General features: G+C 36.0%; 1 protein-coding gene across 1 annotated transcript in view; it reads left to right on the top strand.

Moving 5' to 3' along the window:
* Nucleotides 1-13,626, top strand: part of chst8 (carbohydrate (N-acetylgalactosamine 4-0) sulfotransferase 8) — a 177,201-nt gene extending 163,575 nt beyond the window's left edge. Inside the window, exons 3-4 of the mRNA XM_028015731.1 lie at nt 4,677-4,705; nt 7,474-13,626. Of these exons, the coding sequence (XP_027871532.1) occupies nt 4,677-4,705; nt 7,474-8,526 (1,082 nt within the window). The 3' untranslated portion in view covers nt 8,527-13,626. The remainder of the gene's footprint in view (nt 1-4,676; nt 4,706-7,473) is intronic.
* Nucleotides 13,627-17,538: the final 3,912 nt, after the last annotated feature.

Raw genomic sequence — 17,538 nt, 5'->3', positions numbered from 1 at the left:
GATGCTGGTATCATTTGAGGGCATAGCAAATATTCACCATGAAAGACAAAAATAAGAAAGTGCATTTATTTAATTAAAGTGTTGTGAAAACAAATTCTCCTTCACAGATTTATTCTGTGTTGACTGTTTCTTGTAATATCACAAGCAGTTACAAACAGACCATAATATTAAAACTACTATAATTGACTGTTGAGATGTTTGCTTTTTATCTGAAAGGTTGTGTTAGTTTTGTGACAGATATAACCAAGTTACCTATTGACCTCATGGTTGTATCTTGGAATGATTTTGGTAGGTCGGCCATTCCTGGTAAGTTTAGCCAATTTTTTTTTTTTTACTTTTTGCAGACATGTCAACAACTTTATTTTTCACCTTGAATTTCTTTACAACTTTAGTAGTACAATATGTTGCTTCTTGGCGTGTTCTAGCCTACTTCCTGTTGTCATACAGGTTCTGGTTCAGTCATTTCTTGAGTTTAAAGATCTGACAGTGTTCAAGCCTGGGTGGGATTGTTAAATTTCATTAAAGATGCAATTAAAACCATTAATTCATGATTTAACAAAATATCAATTACATTTGTATACAGGGTTAGTTGGGTTAATTTGTTTCCCAAAGCAGATCACGTGTTTAAAACATTTCAGCCCTGGGTGTCATTCTGTTTATATAAAAACAATATTTGGGATTCTCTGAGACAAGACAAAGCAAAGGATCTCTTCAAGGTTTAACTTGAACAGATTGAAATGATCATAAGGTTTATTAAATATTTGTTTTGGGTCTTACGCTATTTTTACGCTTTTGTTTTTGTTTTATTTTTGAATAGACGTATTTCTGCATTTTTATATATGGTTGCTTTTTAAGTTTTGATAAATTGAAAATGAAATGAAAGTAAATCCCATCATGCTTTAAACACAATTTGAATTTAATTTAATCATGATAGATATTCCTATTTAACAGGTTGTTTTTATATTGGCATTCATCTGTGTCAAAATAACATAGATTTTGACATATATCTATATTGATCTATATTATATTGTTCTAAAAGCATTCAGTTAGAACAATATAATTTTTGCAGAAAAATATTTTGTATCTGCTTGTGTATGTGAATTTATAGACATTTTTTGTTTCACTCACTGTTAAGTTTCACTTCTGAACAATTTATTACTCTTTCACTGCACAGCGGTGAAAATCAATAGCATAGTTATACTGAGTAGAATTGAGTGAGTGTGAAATTGCAATCAAACGGAAACTATTAGCCTCACCAAGTGGATTCTACAGAGAAAATAATGATATTTACAAATCCCCTTGAAATTCAGTTTACATAGCTATATTAGTGTCTTCATTCATGCTTTGCGATGAAACAAATGCACCTCTGATGAAATATATTTTTGGTCCCTGTTTTGAGAGTGACCTGGTCTTTCAGAGCCAGAATTAACTGCTCTGTTTTCAAGGTTTATTTATCAAATGAAATCCAACTGTGTCAGATTTATTTCCAAAATGATTTGAACAATATAGCAACAAATGCAATAATTGTAGACACAGTGTTAATCTGTGTTTCTCGAGACGTTTTTTATTCAGCTTGTTCCCTTTTTAGGATAAGAATGATTTAAAAAAGTACATTATTAAGGTGTTATCATCGTATAATCGAGATCAGAAGATTAAAGTACATACACAGGGGGTTACTGTGGTGGCGTAGGGGCAAAAGCACGACCCACGTATTGAGGCCTTAGTCCTAGTGGCAGTGGTCGCAGGTACGATTCCCGGCATGGTGACATTTGCTGCATGTCATCCCCCTGTCTCATTACCCCGTTTCCTGTCGTGCTACTTTCAAATAAAGGCCACTAGAGCCAACAAAACCTTTAAAAAAAAAAAAAAAAACTAAATACACTTCTCATGGGCATGGATGTCATAATGATTTAGGGCTTTATTGATTCTTTAAGGAGGCTGGGCTTATTACATAACCAACAAAAACAATACAATTTAAAGTAAACACTGCACAGACAGACACAGGCTTAACTTTTCAGCATAATCTATACATTTCTGATAAGAAATAAGACAATTATTGAACTATTGTAGCCAAGGTTTTGAGTAGGCTTCGCATGAGGCTTTTGAACCTAAGAACACTATTTCTGTGTTGTACTTACCCATTTTGTGCAGCATTGCACAAAGTGGGGGGGAAAAGTAGGATGGTTACTATCACATTTATCAAACTTTCCACAAGTCATCAAAACTTGGACACACATGGGTTTTTGAAAGGACAATGAACTCAAACATTGTGCCGCATCTTTTTTTAGGATAATTGGTTAGTTTAATCATTTGAAACCAACCAATGTAAATGAGCTTTAGTAATCCTTATGACAGGACTTTTGACATATTTAAGTAGAATTAGGCTAGAACTCAGAAGATGACAATCAATGCTTTGCATGGGGTTTTGCTACAATTTGCTTTGGCAAGTTCATCCACAAAATAGGGGTATTGTATGTATTTGAGCCAGAGGATGTAATTCTATATCTGTATCTAATGGAGAAAATCCACAATAAATATGAACTTGTGAATCACATCATTCTTTTTAAAATTCATTGAATTAGTTTGTTGTATTACTATTGTTCCATATTTCTAATGTATTATTTAAAATACCGCAATATGACATTTATCTCACAAATAAATGGATGTAAGCTTCCAGACAGCAATGTATATGATTTCTAGATAAAAATATTAAAGTATTTAAAGTTTATACTTGGATTAAGTTGTGGAAACTATCAAAGAGAATTCCCAATCTCTCTTAAAACGTGGAAAAAGGGGCTAGGCACAGCACATTTTAATAAAAACCAGTTAAATCAGTGGAGATTTCAATTACCACTTTAATGGGAGGCTCAAGTTCAAAACTCATGCATGTTTTAAACACTGTCCCTGTTTGTGACTACAATGGGCTCCATCAGTTCATAACAGCAGACACATAAAAAAAAGACTCTGCTATCGCTGCTCTTTAATGTGCTTCCCAGGCGATGGTATCTTGGTTGTGATAAATATTCATGGATTGCATGTGTGGCGATGTAAATTGAAATGAAAAATTCACATCCCACATATGCCGCCAAATAGGGTTCGGCGATTAAATAATACACCAGCATCCAAACAAGATCAGACGATGTCAAAGCCCATCAACTCAGACCACAATTCTTTTTTTTCTCTTTTCTGTACTTCTCGTTCAAAAGAATGAAGACAAAGACTCAACACACATTGCCACACAGCAACAGCAAGCTTGGTGGTGCATAGTAATCTAAAACAACACTGAACCAAAGCAACATATTTTATTCCCACCCCACTGAGGCGTGTCTAAGTTTGAGTTAGGGTTGTGCACATCTCATCACTTAAGGGAGGTTTGTGGCCTGCATCAACAGACCTCCTCTCCTAAAACCCCCTCATGCAGGTTCCTATCACTTCCACCCTCAAATTGGAAGTGACAAGCCACTCAGGCAGAAGTGTCTTCAACTCCCCTTCCCCACCTTCCCTGCCCAAATCAACAGCCATGCAGCCCCACTCACAGCTGTCAGTTTGATTACATATCAGCATGATGGGAGAACCTTAGGAAAGAAGATGTCCAGCTGGAGACGGACCACTAAACACATCGTCTGTCCTTCTGCAGCGCATCTGCCAATACACATCGCACCTGTCCCAAAAACAACACAAAACTCTTTTCTACATCTCCATTGCTCTCCCACTGTCCTCCGGAAATTTATTAAGCTGCCTCTTTATCCACTCTGTTCAGTAAATTACATCTTTTCGTATTTTCTTACAAATTTATTCGATTCTCCACGTTCGGTCACTATCCTTTTTTCAATTTTTTCCTTTCTTTCTACACAATGAGCACAACTAAGTTTCCTTGCTTGTGCAAGTTCATTCCTAACACAGCATATTGAACTACCTATCTTTTACCTGTGTAATAATCAGGCTGTCATATTTTATTATGATTTAAACGGAGTGATGTAAAGTAATGGGATGTACTTAATTATTGGAGTTTATGAACTCACAATTTTGCATGGGCCAGTGAGAGAAACTCACAGTAATATAATAATGAATGAAAGTATTATACATCACTGTGTATGCATAAAAATGTAGTGTAACATTAAGAACACAATAATTGTACTTGTTTAAGAAAAAAAACAACATTTATGCCCACTTCTTCAAAAATATTTTCACACTGATTATTGCAGTGGTAATAATGCAAGACAAATGATAATTATACAAAAAAAAAACAATACCAGTTAGATTTAGAAGTGGTTTTCAAGTAAAGACGCTTTTGTTTCAGAATTTAATACATGTTTACTTCAGTTTCAAAATGGCAATAGAATGATGAATGATTCTCCCATTCCTGGTTTCTGGAAATATAAGTATTTCCAAACCATGAAATTAGTATTTCTATTTAGTGAGGAGGTAAAGAGTGTTAGTCTTCTAGGCAGCTTTCTGGCAGTGCACACATCGTTGTATGCAACATATAACAGACGAAAACAGTTTTTTATATTTAAAAATACTTTACAATTTTAGAGGTTTTGGACATGTAAATGTTTATAATCTTGGTAAAGCTTGACACCGGTATCCGCCCCATCTCTTAATTGTTTAGCATATGGATAAAAATGCTTAACAACTGACATTTTTGTCATTTTTTTTTCCTTGTGTCTCACCAGGAATTAGCTCTCCGCGGCAGTCCAAAGAGGTACGTAATGACTCTGTTTCTCCCAACACACAGTCACATAGGTTTCTTGTGACTTGTTATCTATCGGAGGGGGAAAAAAGTGATTGTCAGCCTTGTACCTCTCAGCGAGTCTGATAACATCTGTGTCGAGATGCTGACCCTACACTGTCCCTGCAGTCGCTTTACTGAGTAGACAATCCCACTTTTCCAAGGGCAGGTTCCTTTCTTTCTTTCAGTTTTTTTCTCTCACAATAGGAGTTTTTTTTATTATTATTGCTTTTATCTATACAGCATCCACACCAAGGATTTGTTTGGTTTTATAATGTTTGTTGCAAACAGAAAAATATGACAATAACTATGGAGAGAGCAATTCCTGATTTTCCATTGAAGCTTTAAGAGCTGATGCAATAAATACTTTTCAGATAGATCTGTACTTTAAAACTAATCACTAAATATTGAGATTGTGGCATAGTTACTTTGATAAATTACATACTGACAATTTACAAAAGACTTAAATGTATAAATGAAATATTTGAGGTTTTTATTTGCCTTAATAGAGTCATAAGCCAAATATATTACTTCCTATAAACATTTCAAAAAGAACTTCGCTCTCCTTAAGAACTGTGTTTCTTAAAAGGTGCATAAAGCCATCTTCATCTATTTTTGAGTGTAGGATTTGACAAAATCACTAGTCATTAAAGAAATAGAGTGGCTACATTTGGCACTATTGGGTTGACTGCTTGCATTTGGCCTTTAAAGTATACAGTTTATCTTTTCAGGGGAAAAATACTTAACTTAATTACAACTCAAAACTTACTGAGTATCAGAAAACACAATCACATTTCCAAGATTGCTGTTCAGGCTTGTGCGTTAGAGGGAGGCTCATTCTCCCCTCATGAAACTTGTTCAGCTCAGAGATGTTCTCTCAATGCGTGGTGCGTTATTGTTTTGTCTCTGCATGATCCACATCAACAGAGGATTTGTTGTCAGTTTTTAAGCTGTGAGGAACTGTTACTTTGTTTAGGTTCATTGTTCTGTCTCAAGCTGACAGACAGTAACAAAAACATTATTTTCTGAGATACCCTTTTTAAATATGTCCTCCTTTCTCCACTATCAGTTTAGAGTGTTTGTGATAAACACAGATTGTAACACATCTGGCTGCTACTCAGAACTTCTTGTTTTAACTCACTAAATTTTGTGATTTGGCACCAGCTTGTCTGTCATTATGGTCGATAAAATGTATTGGATTTGGGCAACAAATCTGAACAGTTCTAAAGTAATTAACTATTAATTAAACCGGTATTCAAAGCAAAAGTCAACAAAGTTAATTGGAACCTTATTTTATTCTTCATGATCTTTAAGTCTACTTGGTAAGTTGAGTTATTTTGTGACTTTTTATCAATGCAATAACTTCTCCAAATGTTTTTTCCTGAGGTGTTGTCACCGTGGTATTTGTTCACTAATATTCTCTAACAAGCATGTTTGATCTTTAAGATGCATTCATTATTTTTAGTGTTGTCCAAACTTTTTGCAAAGACAGCCAAAATCGGTAAGTTGAAAGCATTCGGATGTCATTTTTTTCCATATTAAAACACAAAAATTATTTTATTTTTAATTTTCATATTTCTTCTTGCGTTTACCTATTTTAATCCAATTAAGAAAACAACTAAGTATTGCAGGTGTTTGGCTTAATAAAAGGAAGTCATATTGTTTTCCAACTTTTTGGGTTTTGTTTTTGTTTTAGTTTGTTGTGTAAAAAGTCAAGCTACAAGAAATACGGTTGACAAAAGAAACATCATTTCCATTTGCTGGAAGGCCTAATTTGTGCCATTCTTGTACTGCGGTCAGGGGCCACACAAAAATATCCCAAGGGCCCCATTTTGAACAGCCTTGTTTCATAATATGCTGACTTGTCCTCTGCTCTTCTAATAAAAACAACTACATATTAGATATCACATTAAATAAACGGTTGGCATGATGATTGGTCCTTTGAGCCACATGCAGTTAAGTGTTCAGATAGTTCACCAGTAAGAGAGAGAGTGAGTATGTTTTACTTATAGAAAATTCATCAGCTAGGTTTTATGGGCTCTCAGCTGACCCTTCTCCTTTTTCTGATGTATTCATCAGCAGCAAGGAGACTTACAGCACAGCAAAGCCTAAAGAAAGGGATAGCTTTCTGTGTCTAGCTTGACTTGCACATTAAACAGACAGGGAGAAAACACTCCCTATTTTTCTCCCTTTATATGTCCCTGCAGATGAAAGAATGTGGCCTTTTGAGTCAGAAAGATGAGGACCAGTGATTTATGATGGCCCTGTCACCTTGTCTGTAGTAAAACTAAAATTATACATCTAGTCCATTGGCTTAATGATGTCATTACAGCATTTAATTGAAATAAAATGTCAGAATGTGTGATGGCCTTAGCCGTCGTCTGATGATAATCAGGCAGTAGATGATTCTAATTTACATTCCCCATTCAGTGTTTATAAGACATTTATATGATGTTACAGCTCCGTTTATTGATAGGTCACGGATTGCATTGAGCTCTATGTGACATTTGCAGTTCACAAAGTTATACCTTTGTTTAAGCAGTGGTAAAACAGCACCATCAAGTGACCGATTTGAGAATAAAACCTGGGATAGACGTGGGGTTTTTTTTGTTTTTTTTTTTCTTTCAGACAAGCACACTCTTGCATGCTTATTCCCATTTTTAGCACAAAGTGTATTTTTTTGTTTTGTCTCTCACGTCTGCTGCTTTTTCATTCCTTCTGTGTTGTCATTGTCTGATCAGGGCCTCCAAGCTGCAGAAGCCAACCCCGTCTCCCCAATGCAGCACCCGAACGTTGAGGAGAGCAAACAGAAAGCTACCACTGTCTCCCAGGAGCAGGATATAGGTACCCCTCAAATCACCAAGAGACAACGCAAACTACTGAAAACAAGTCCTCAGATCACTCACAGCAAAAATGTCTCCCTAACATCTCTTCCTGGTTTTTCTGCAAAAGGGAGCCTGAGTAACCTCTCAAGCATCTTAGAAGCGCGGAAGCAGGTAATGAAGAATATGTGTGCAAAATATAAAAGCGGCATCTCAAGGACGATCACACCGGATCATGTGAAATACATATATGTGGAGGAGAAATACAAGGTATTGTACTGTGAGGTGCCCAAATCAGGTTGCTCCAACTGGAAGAGGACCCTTATAGTGTTGTCGGGCAAGGCGTCCAACCCGGACAGCCTTAATCATGAACAGGTACACTATGGTGGGTACCTCAAGACACTGAATAGATTCAACCAAAAAGAAATAATGCACCGTCTCCAAACCTATAAAAAATTTATGTTTGTCCGTGAGCCCCTGGATAGGGTTGTGTCAGCATACAGGGACAAGTTTGAGAATCCCAATGACTATTACCACAATCTGTTTGGAAAACCCATCATATCAAAATACAGGGTGGCCCCATCTGCAGAAGCCCTTAAAACTGGCAATGGGGTCACATTCAAGGAGTTTGTGCAGTACTTGCTGGATGGCCACCGACCGGTGGGAATGGACATCCACTGGGAGCAAATGAACAAGCTCTGCCACCCTTGTCTCATAGACTATGACCTGATCGGCAAGTTTGAGAACATGGGGGAGGAGTCCAACTTCCTGCTGCGAATGATTGGAGCGCCGGACAGCCTCAAACTACCTAGTTTTAAAGACAGGAATCCAAAAGACGTGCGGACCTCTAAAGAGATCACAGAAAAGTACTTTTCCCAGGTCAGCTTGATGGAGAGACAGAGAGCATACGACTTCTACTACATGGACTACCTGATGTTCAACTACTCCAAGCCTTTTAATGATCTTTACTAATCTATCATGTGCCATGGATCTTTAATCAGTAACATTCCACATTTACATCTCTACCATAGTTTTAATCTTAACACAAATAACAATTTATGCGCATCATTTAGTTCTTTGGACCCAAGCAGAGATCAAATATTTCGATTTAACAAAACCTGTTTTTTTCTTGGAGGGATTTTTCCACCACAAATATCTTTATCATAGTATTTAAGTTGTATTAAATTGTCCAACTAATCAGTGATTTAAATAAATGTGCAAACACAAACAAAGTGATAGAGTTAATAGACTTTAATGTTAGTGTGAGTCAAGTAGGCGTTGTAATAGATGTAAGGGAGTGATGGGCAACAACATTTACAGTGAAAAGGGTTAAACAAGTCTTAATATCAGACAAAGAGGACCTGAGTAAAGAAAAAGAAAGCAGTTTTTAAATAAGGATTTCATTTAATAAGGTAAAAAAAAAAAAAAAAGGCATCCAAACCAACATGGAGGTTGATTTGGATAAAAAAGTAATCGCTGCTCTTGTTAAAGTTGGATGAAAAAGTAATCAATGCTCTTGTTAAATCATGAATTGACTGTGCTGCACCCACAGCTGATTACTGTGAGAGCTGCAGAATCAAGATTTAACTCTCATAGAACCTGCTTTACAACATTGACATGGCTAAAAGAAATATCTCAAAAAGTAATACATCTTTCCCCAATCTAAAAAGAAAGATCACAGGAGAACAAAGCTGAAGTGAAAACTAATGCTCTCCAAAAAGAGCACAAAGGTACGTCTTACATTGTCTTACAATACATTCAAAGAAATGGAAAAGTTTGGGAAAATATTCTCAAAAGAGATTAAATGAAACAAACTATTTGAAAGTTCTGCATCCCGTTGCATTACATATAGATAATAACCTTTCGGAATATAAATATCTTACTGTGGCTACTCTGGGGCCTGAATGACTTGCTGTAATTGTAATTCTGCTCTGTTGGAAAATCCAGAAGGAAAATGTCTGTTCAGTTTGTGGTCTGCTCAAGGGCACTTGGGTAGGAACATTTATCAAAGTTCACCAGCAACTCCTCTGGCTCAAAACAAAAAAGGTTTTTCTCTCTACTTTCAAGTAAACTCTTGAAAGTAGAGTGAGCTCTCCAGAGTTTCTCTACAAGCTTAACAAAAAACAATTATATTTATAAGAAACGTTTGTTGGCTGCTTTTTTGTTCAGTTTTGCAGTTAATTCATGATTTGAAAAGGATTTTAATTACTTTTTCACATATGGCCAGGTTGTATTTCTGCGTTGTTTTTCCTCAGTTAATATTTTCTGATATTAGAATTAGTTTGACAAGCAAAGACATTTGAATGTGTCAAAAAAGCATCACAGCTATGTAACTTTGAATTATTACCATTTACTTCTTGAAAAAAGTTTAATTTCTATTGGCCTCAGTTTTTGAAAATCAACTCCTTTTATTTTGAAATTTGAAATGTTTTTCCATATATTATGTGACTTACAGTAGGTCAGCCATCAGTATACCTCTGTATATGAGTTCTAATGCAGATCATTTGTGTAAATGGCTTTACTAATATAAACTATAACAAACTTATACTCTTAATATTAAGAGTAAAAAAAAAAAACTTTAAAATGTGTCAAATGCTGCCCGCTTGAAAGCTGTGTGCACTTATTGTAGCATTTTTATACTTCTAACACAAACATAATGTATATGTAGTCTAACTCATAACTGTGCTGTGGGTCCGCCGTCACCAGAGGTTGTTTCTGGAGGTTGTTGGTGTAAATTCAAGGCATCTCTATATTTGCAAGGTAAAAGTTGTTGTTGCCAGTATCCCTGTATGGTGGTGGTGCTGACTTGCCAGTCAATCAAATCCCTCAAAATGAAATGAGCAGCATGCTGTTGTTATGCAGACAAAACAGTTGCAGTTGATTTCAGTAATGTTTTCCTTGAAATATTGGATGTGGATGAGGAAAAGATTGTGGCCAGACTTCACCATCAGCCGCATTAAATATCTCCTGAACAGCTTTCACTTCCAGATCTCACGCCGTCCGTAGCCCTATTTATATGTATCACATGTAATCTTCACTTCTGTACAGGCTTCTTTCTGACTCTACTGGGTAGAATTGTATAATGGGCATTCAGATGACTATATATTTTTCTATGTATTTCTAAAATCCATGTGAATATAAAAAAAGGTATATTTAGTGCTTCTTGGTGAAAGTACGTTCAACTCTATTTGATGTCATTTATCTCTCTTTGAGTAATATTAGTGTAGAGTGTTGTGTCACTGAAGAGTTTCTTTCCAAAGTTGAATATCCACCAGCAGAAAACCTTTCTGAAGTCGTAGGAACAAATTGAGCACACAAGATTCTGCGTAGGTGAGATTGTAACAGTTGGTGGTTTAAGGTGCGTTTCCACTGCAGGAACCTTTTCCAGGAGACAAAGTTTTTTTTACCTTGGTTTCTTCTTCAGAAACAAGGGCCAAATTAGATAACCAAGGTAGAAATATATGCAAAAGCTGTTCTGATAGAGGTGGGAAAAAACTGATGGGCTTTGAGCTGTGGATGCAAAATATTTTTCACAGGTTTTCACAACATATCCCAGCATTCTGTTTCAGTCATCCCAGCTTAACCTCTTTACAGTTAATTTAAAATAATGAGACGAGAGTAATTATTAATGGTGTTTGCAAACCATATAAATCCACTCGCTCTTGTTGAGCATCATGTTAACATTCAAACACATTAATGAAATCATCTAAGCTTGGTGGTTAATTGAATAAATTAAATAAACCACAGACTTCTACTTTCAGCCATCTGTGGAAATTGGAGAGTAACATTTTTATGTACGCTGATTTTTAGACATTTTAACTGTCAATGTTACAATACTATATCACATATTTTGAGATGCATTAATTAAGTTATCTTTGGTTTTATTTTAGTTTAGCAGACACATTGAAGCTGGTGCAGCCTTTGAGTCCTGTTAATGGAGGCTTTAAGTTTTAAAACTCAGTAGATTTTGTCCATTTTACTTTTCTCTCCTTTGATTCACAACAAAATCTGCCAAAGTAAAAGTTGCAATTACAACTTAAAAATTGGAGTAACTCTATGTAAACTATAAAGAGTGATCACAATATCTGATATTGTTGTCATTGTCAAAAATAATAGTTTTTATTGTTCGAATTTGAATTTGCTTCCTTTCCCCACACACAACAAGACAGAATCATCCCAGTTCACATAAAATCCATTTTAGTCTCTCATTTCCACAAAGTTTGAAGTGGTGGTACTTGGTACTATAAACCGATATGAACCGATCTGATCTCCTGTTGATGTGGGAAAATATCTGTGTCTCAGCATCAGCGGACATAATTTGTGAGTGACCACAGACAAAATGCACATAAAATGCAAGAATAAAAAAAATGTTTCCAGGAAATTAAGTCCCTCTGGGATAATTCTGGGTCTCATTGTGGAAACGCACCTTTAGAGAAGAAAGCATCTTATTCTGTAAAAAAAAGGATATATAAAAGTTTGGAAATAAGCTCTTTAATTATTTAAACTCTGATGTATGATGAGCTTAATTCCACCTCATAACACATCTTGGCTCCTGACATTTTTTAACCCCAAATTAGTTGTGTGTGTGTTTAGTGGATGGCACTGAATGAGGTTTTTAGATCCTCGACACAAAACTACGTCTTTCACCCTTCTGAAAGTGTATATTATAGAAACACTGCGGAAATACACTGGAGCTGCACTATCATGTCCATGATAATACACCACTGATATATTCCTCACACAGAATGCAACTTTCAGGACATAAAAGCACGAAAAGTGCGTTCTGTTTGGACTCGAACGTCAGATTTTCCAAAGTCGGCAATCATCAAGTAACCTAGCAGGTTCAGTATCTTATACAGCTTGTGAGATCTGCAGATGCTACTGATAACACATTCTACACTTTATATCTTATTAAACCAGTTGCACTTAGGGTGATGTAAAATATCTATTAGTAAAAGTGTTCCATTTAGTGGTTTTAAACACTTACGATGGAGAGAAATGCATTGTTATTGTCTTGTATTGCTAACAGTAGGTAGCAACACAGCAACTAGTAAATCCCACTTTTCCCAATCAGTGCGACATCATTCCCTGATCCAAGCTCCAACTTCTTAGACAAACAGAACGCAGCTTAAGATTTACTTTTAGTTGTTGTTGTCATTTGTCTCTATTTGATGCAGGTCACACTACTTAATGTGCACTAACAGTTTCACTCATGCATATTTGCACTTTGTAATCAGTTGCTAAATTACATTTTAACTGTAGAATTAAGCATGGCTTTAAAATTAAGTGAAAAAAATAAAAATTGTTCAGACTGTTGGCTCACTGTGAACCTTCACTCTGACTAATAGCTGAAATGAAGGTTGAGGTCTCTAAATTACCATTTACATTTACATTGATTTAGTTTTAGCTTGCAGGTTAAATTGAGGGGGGAAATGGCTAATTTGCTGACACACAAGACAATAACGTCAAGGTAACAATTTGATATGACATGTAACTGAAAAATATTAATGTTTTTACTCCTATTAAAACCTAATTAATCATTATTCTGCTTTGCCCTTTTGCTCTCTTGAAATGTTTGTGTTGAAAAATTAATAATGAGAAAATGTATTTCTCTGTTGAATACAATAAATTATAATTCATAAAATCTATGCCACACATTATAACAGGTTTCATGAAAACAGTGTCACCAGAACAATATAAACTTTAACTGGTGTTAATTATATGAACATTTTGTTGAGACATACTTGGCTTCATTGCCAGGTTCTACCTATTGTTGAGGTTTTGGGTGAAATCTGTCCTTTTTGCCAAGCTGTTGCCAAAGCAGTTATTGCATTATGAAAAGTGTTGTTACACTGTTGTGTTGAGGTAACTTGGGACAAATTTATCATGAGCATAACTACAGTAACAAGTGAATGTATAACCTATTCTTGGTGCAAATGTGTGAAACTGATTATCTTAAACCCTTTGCCTTATTTTTACACTGCCTATCTAATGGTGTATTTCAGGAAGACCTTTTTCAGGTGGTTATTTCTGGCTGATGAGTGTCTACTAATAAAACTGTCTTTTAGCATATTCACTGTGTTTTCATTCTTTTATTTTCTTCCTAGATTATGTAAAGTCAAGATTTGTTTCAGGACAATGCATTCTGACAGATTTTATGTGCAATACTGCTGTCTATTCCGTTGACAGAACTAGCATAGTAGATAATAGATAGGAAAGAAAGGTTTTAGACTTTTCAGAGTCATAAACCTTTCCTTTGGGATTATCTATGGTTAGATTGTGAGGTAATAGGTCTGCAGGAGAGAATAAGATGTTCATCTCCCCACCAACACCCTCCAGCTCCTTTCGGTGGACTCCATGTTGTTCGTAAGCCAGAAGTGATCTTTCCCCTGAATTCTGGATTTCCCTCAGGGTCTCCTCCCCTGCATGGGATGTACCTGAAAACTCTCAAAAGTTAGCTTTCCAGGAGGCCTCTTATTCAGATACACTAATCACCTCAGCGATTTTCTGTTGATGTAAAGAAGAGATTCAAACCTTACCTCTCCTCCTGAATAACAGAGCTCTTCAGTCGGAGTCAAAGACTGAAGACAAACACCATAATTTTAGACGCTTGTCTTCAGGATCCTGTTCTGTCATAATCCAAATTAGGGCTGTTGTTAAAGAATATTTTAGTAATCGAGTACTCTATTGAATATTTTTACAATTAATAGAGGAATCAGATTTCTCTCTCTCGTCATCACAGTTCAGATCGTGATGACGCGGTTCCATCAGCAGAAATGCTGTCCAACCATTGCGCCACGCAATTCAACAACACTTATTTGCCTTCAAGTCCTGACAAAACACCACACAATTCATCATCATCATCATCATCATCACAACAACTCATAGGCGTTAGTAAGAGCGCTGCCCACCACAAATAATGATCAGGGTGGAACACGGTTCGCTACATAATAAAACATAATTTCATAAAGCTTCGAGTGAGATAAATTTTCCTCGAGGAATTTTAATAATCGAGGTACTCGAATCATTCGAGGAATCATTTCAGCCTAATCCAAATCCCATGACCACAGGTAAGGCTAGAAACATTTTTAAACCAGTAAATCAAGATATCTCCTACCCATCTCCAATTTTCTGTTCTCTCAAACTCTATGAATGGACATCAAGACGTTTGACTTCCTCCAATTGAGGCAGAGCCCAAAATGGAAAGAGAGAAATACGTAAGCTCAGATTTAGGAGAGCAACTATGAACTGTTACTTTGCAAACTAAAAGTCACGGTTTAATGACACCAACAAAATCAGTTATTTGCAAAACAAATGCTTAGACAGAGAAGTTAACAACCAGGCGTACTCCTATTAAATCTGCAGTACATAACCTTTACAAAAATTGGGTTTTTTTGTATTATTTTTTAAGTATTTATTGAAACTGCCATGTTGTGATAATATGAGACAGATACTCTGAAAAAATTAAACTCCTTCATCTCCTTCTACTGTGGTTTCAAAAATGCACTGGTCCCAGTCAGAAACAACCAATCAGAGCCAGGAGGCGTGTCTTACTGATGTCAATCAACCTCCTCTACTCTGTTCAACTTACCATTAAAACACCTTACCAAAACAACTTACCATTACAGGAAAACCGTTCATCGTCAGTGGCCATGCTAACTAGCATTGGTGGCAGCTTATGTTGTGGTGAAGCGTCTGTAGCTTAGCAAAGAGCAAGCAGGAGGGGGGTGAGCACAAGAGTGATTGACAGCACTAAAACCCTCCTCCTGCCTCTGATTGGTTGTCTCTGACTGAGTGCTGTACTAATGTAAGTAGTACTGGGAGCTCTGGGAGCAGGCAGAGGAGCTTCATTTTTCTCACAGATTATCTGTCTTATACTGTCATAATGATAATTTTAGCAAATATGAAAAAATACATATTTTTACAAAAGCTACATAATGCAGCTTTAACTCACTGAGATCCTGTCTGGGAACAGTTCATATTCTGACACAACTATGACTATAATGACACAACTCCTTCGAAGTGTTTCTAAGGAGTCTTTTGTCATTTTTATTCAGAAAAGGGTTTTTTTTTAATAAAAACAACCTTTTATAAAACTTTGCTTAAAAATGAGAAATTAGAATTATTTTACAAAACCGATGCTGTTTGTACAAAGAGTAAAAGCAAAGTATCAAGTCAAATAAAGACTTGATACTTTGAGAACAACCTTTCCATCTTGAGCATCCATAAATTAAATCCTCATATTTGAAGGTTTCTGTCTGCGACTCTTAAGTTGTTCCACATCTTTGTTGGCCCATAAATTCCCCTAACTCTGATCCCCATCAGATTTTTCTGTTGCTGGTAAATATTCACTCCAGCACAGGCCTGAGGTGCTGAAACCAGCTCTAAATGATTGTTTGGCATAAAGAAATCAAAGTTGTATTAAATTCCCTGAAGGTGCTCACATCATCTCACAAATGCATGTTTAATGTCTACAAGTGCAACTTTTTTATTCTGAGATGCAAGTCATTTCAAATTGCAGCCTTTATTCTTCCATCACATTGCTGGTGCTTGTCGGTTCTGAGGGAAAGGATTTGTTTCATTTCCATTCTGTGATTAGATCAGAGCCGGTACTTTACGGTCTCTGAATGTACAATCATGTTCAGAAACAACTCTCTCTGTGGCAGCAGCCGCATTTTTAAATCACGCTAGCATTTCATCTTGTAAGATGCCATTGTTTTGATAAGACAAACAGTGGTGCTCTCTCCTTTGTCGAGCTGTTTCTATGAATATGAGATCATGTGTGTGCTGCTGTGGCAGATGAATATTGCAGCATAAATTGATCAGACTGTAGAGTTAGAAATTTGATTAGATGCTCAAGGCTTATTTTGGCAGCAGTATTGTGCAAAGTCGTGAGAGCACTTTGGGCGAAGCTAAAACTGCATGGAAAACAAAAGCCATCCATTTACCTCATTAGTGTGCATGGAAAATCTTGACATGCTTTGAAGAGAGCATGCTTGTGTTGCTAAATCAGCTTAAGGGCCCAGAGCAGACATACAAGAGAGGCAACCAAACATTTTCCCAAAGTGATAATCAACCTTCCCTCGGTTGGCAGGACTGACTTTGCTCTATTTTTCAGGCATTATTGTACTGACTTCCTCAGTTAATCTAAATGTTTGCCTTCAAGACAGCATTAACATGGCAGATGACAGGTTCCTACTGATTCTCTGACGACAGCCCTCTATCACACAAACACAACACAGACACACATGTGTACTGTAGACAAAAGAGACACTCAGTCAGCTGCTTTCACACCCTCATGAGTATCAGCGCCTTTGAAAAAATCACCAACTTGCTGACAGAAGCAGCTCAACTTTAGGTGTTGACTTTTCAAACATGACTTCCTGTCAAGGTAATTGATAAAAAAGCCCAGGTTTATTTAAGATCTTTGAATCTAGGTCATGGCTCAAACTACTCCAGGGAAGGGGAGAATTTATTCCTCCTATTAACGATGTGAATACTTTAACAAAAAAAATGCTTTTGTGTTTTTTTTTGTCTTGTCTTTTCTTGTTTCTTGTTCACATTAGTGCTCAGCTAGATTGAGATTTTATCTTATTGGTATCTCAAACCATTTCTGAACTTGAAAACATTTTTTGGTAAAGTTTCTTGAGATGACATTTATTGTGAATAAATAAACTTGACTGAATTCAATTGAACTGTTTTCACAGAAACAGTTCAATGCTGAAAGAAATCACAGCCATCAGGAAAGAAGTATGTGTATACTTCCCAATAATCTTATTTAGGTAAAAAAAAAAAAATATATATATATATATATGAAATAAAATAAAAGGTTAAAGCTTTTATTATGAGCATATTTAGACTGAAAAAACAAATTGTTTCCCCAGTTCCTGGACAGAGTCAATGCTAATGTCACAATGAAGACTTTGAAAAAAAAATGTCACCCTGCAATTTGTCTGTTTTTGTCTCATCTGAAACCTCAATTTA

This window comes from Xiphophorus couchianus, chromosome 4, assembly GCF_001444195.1.
Source record: "Xiphophorus couchianus chromosome 4, X_couchianus-1.0, whole genome shotgun sequence".
Classification (NCBI taxonomy): Eukaryota; Metazoa; Chordata; class Actinopteri; order Cyprinodontiformes; family Poeciliidae; genus Xiphophorus; species Xiphophorus couchianus.
This window is presented reverse-complemented; position numbering and strand designations above follow the sequence as displayed.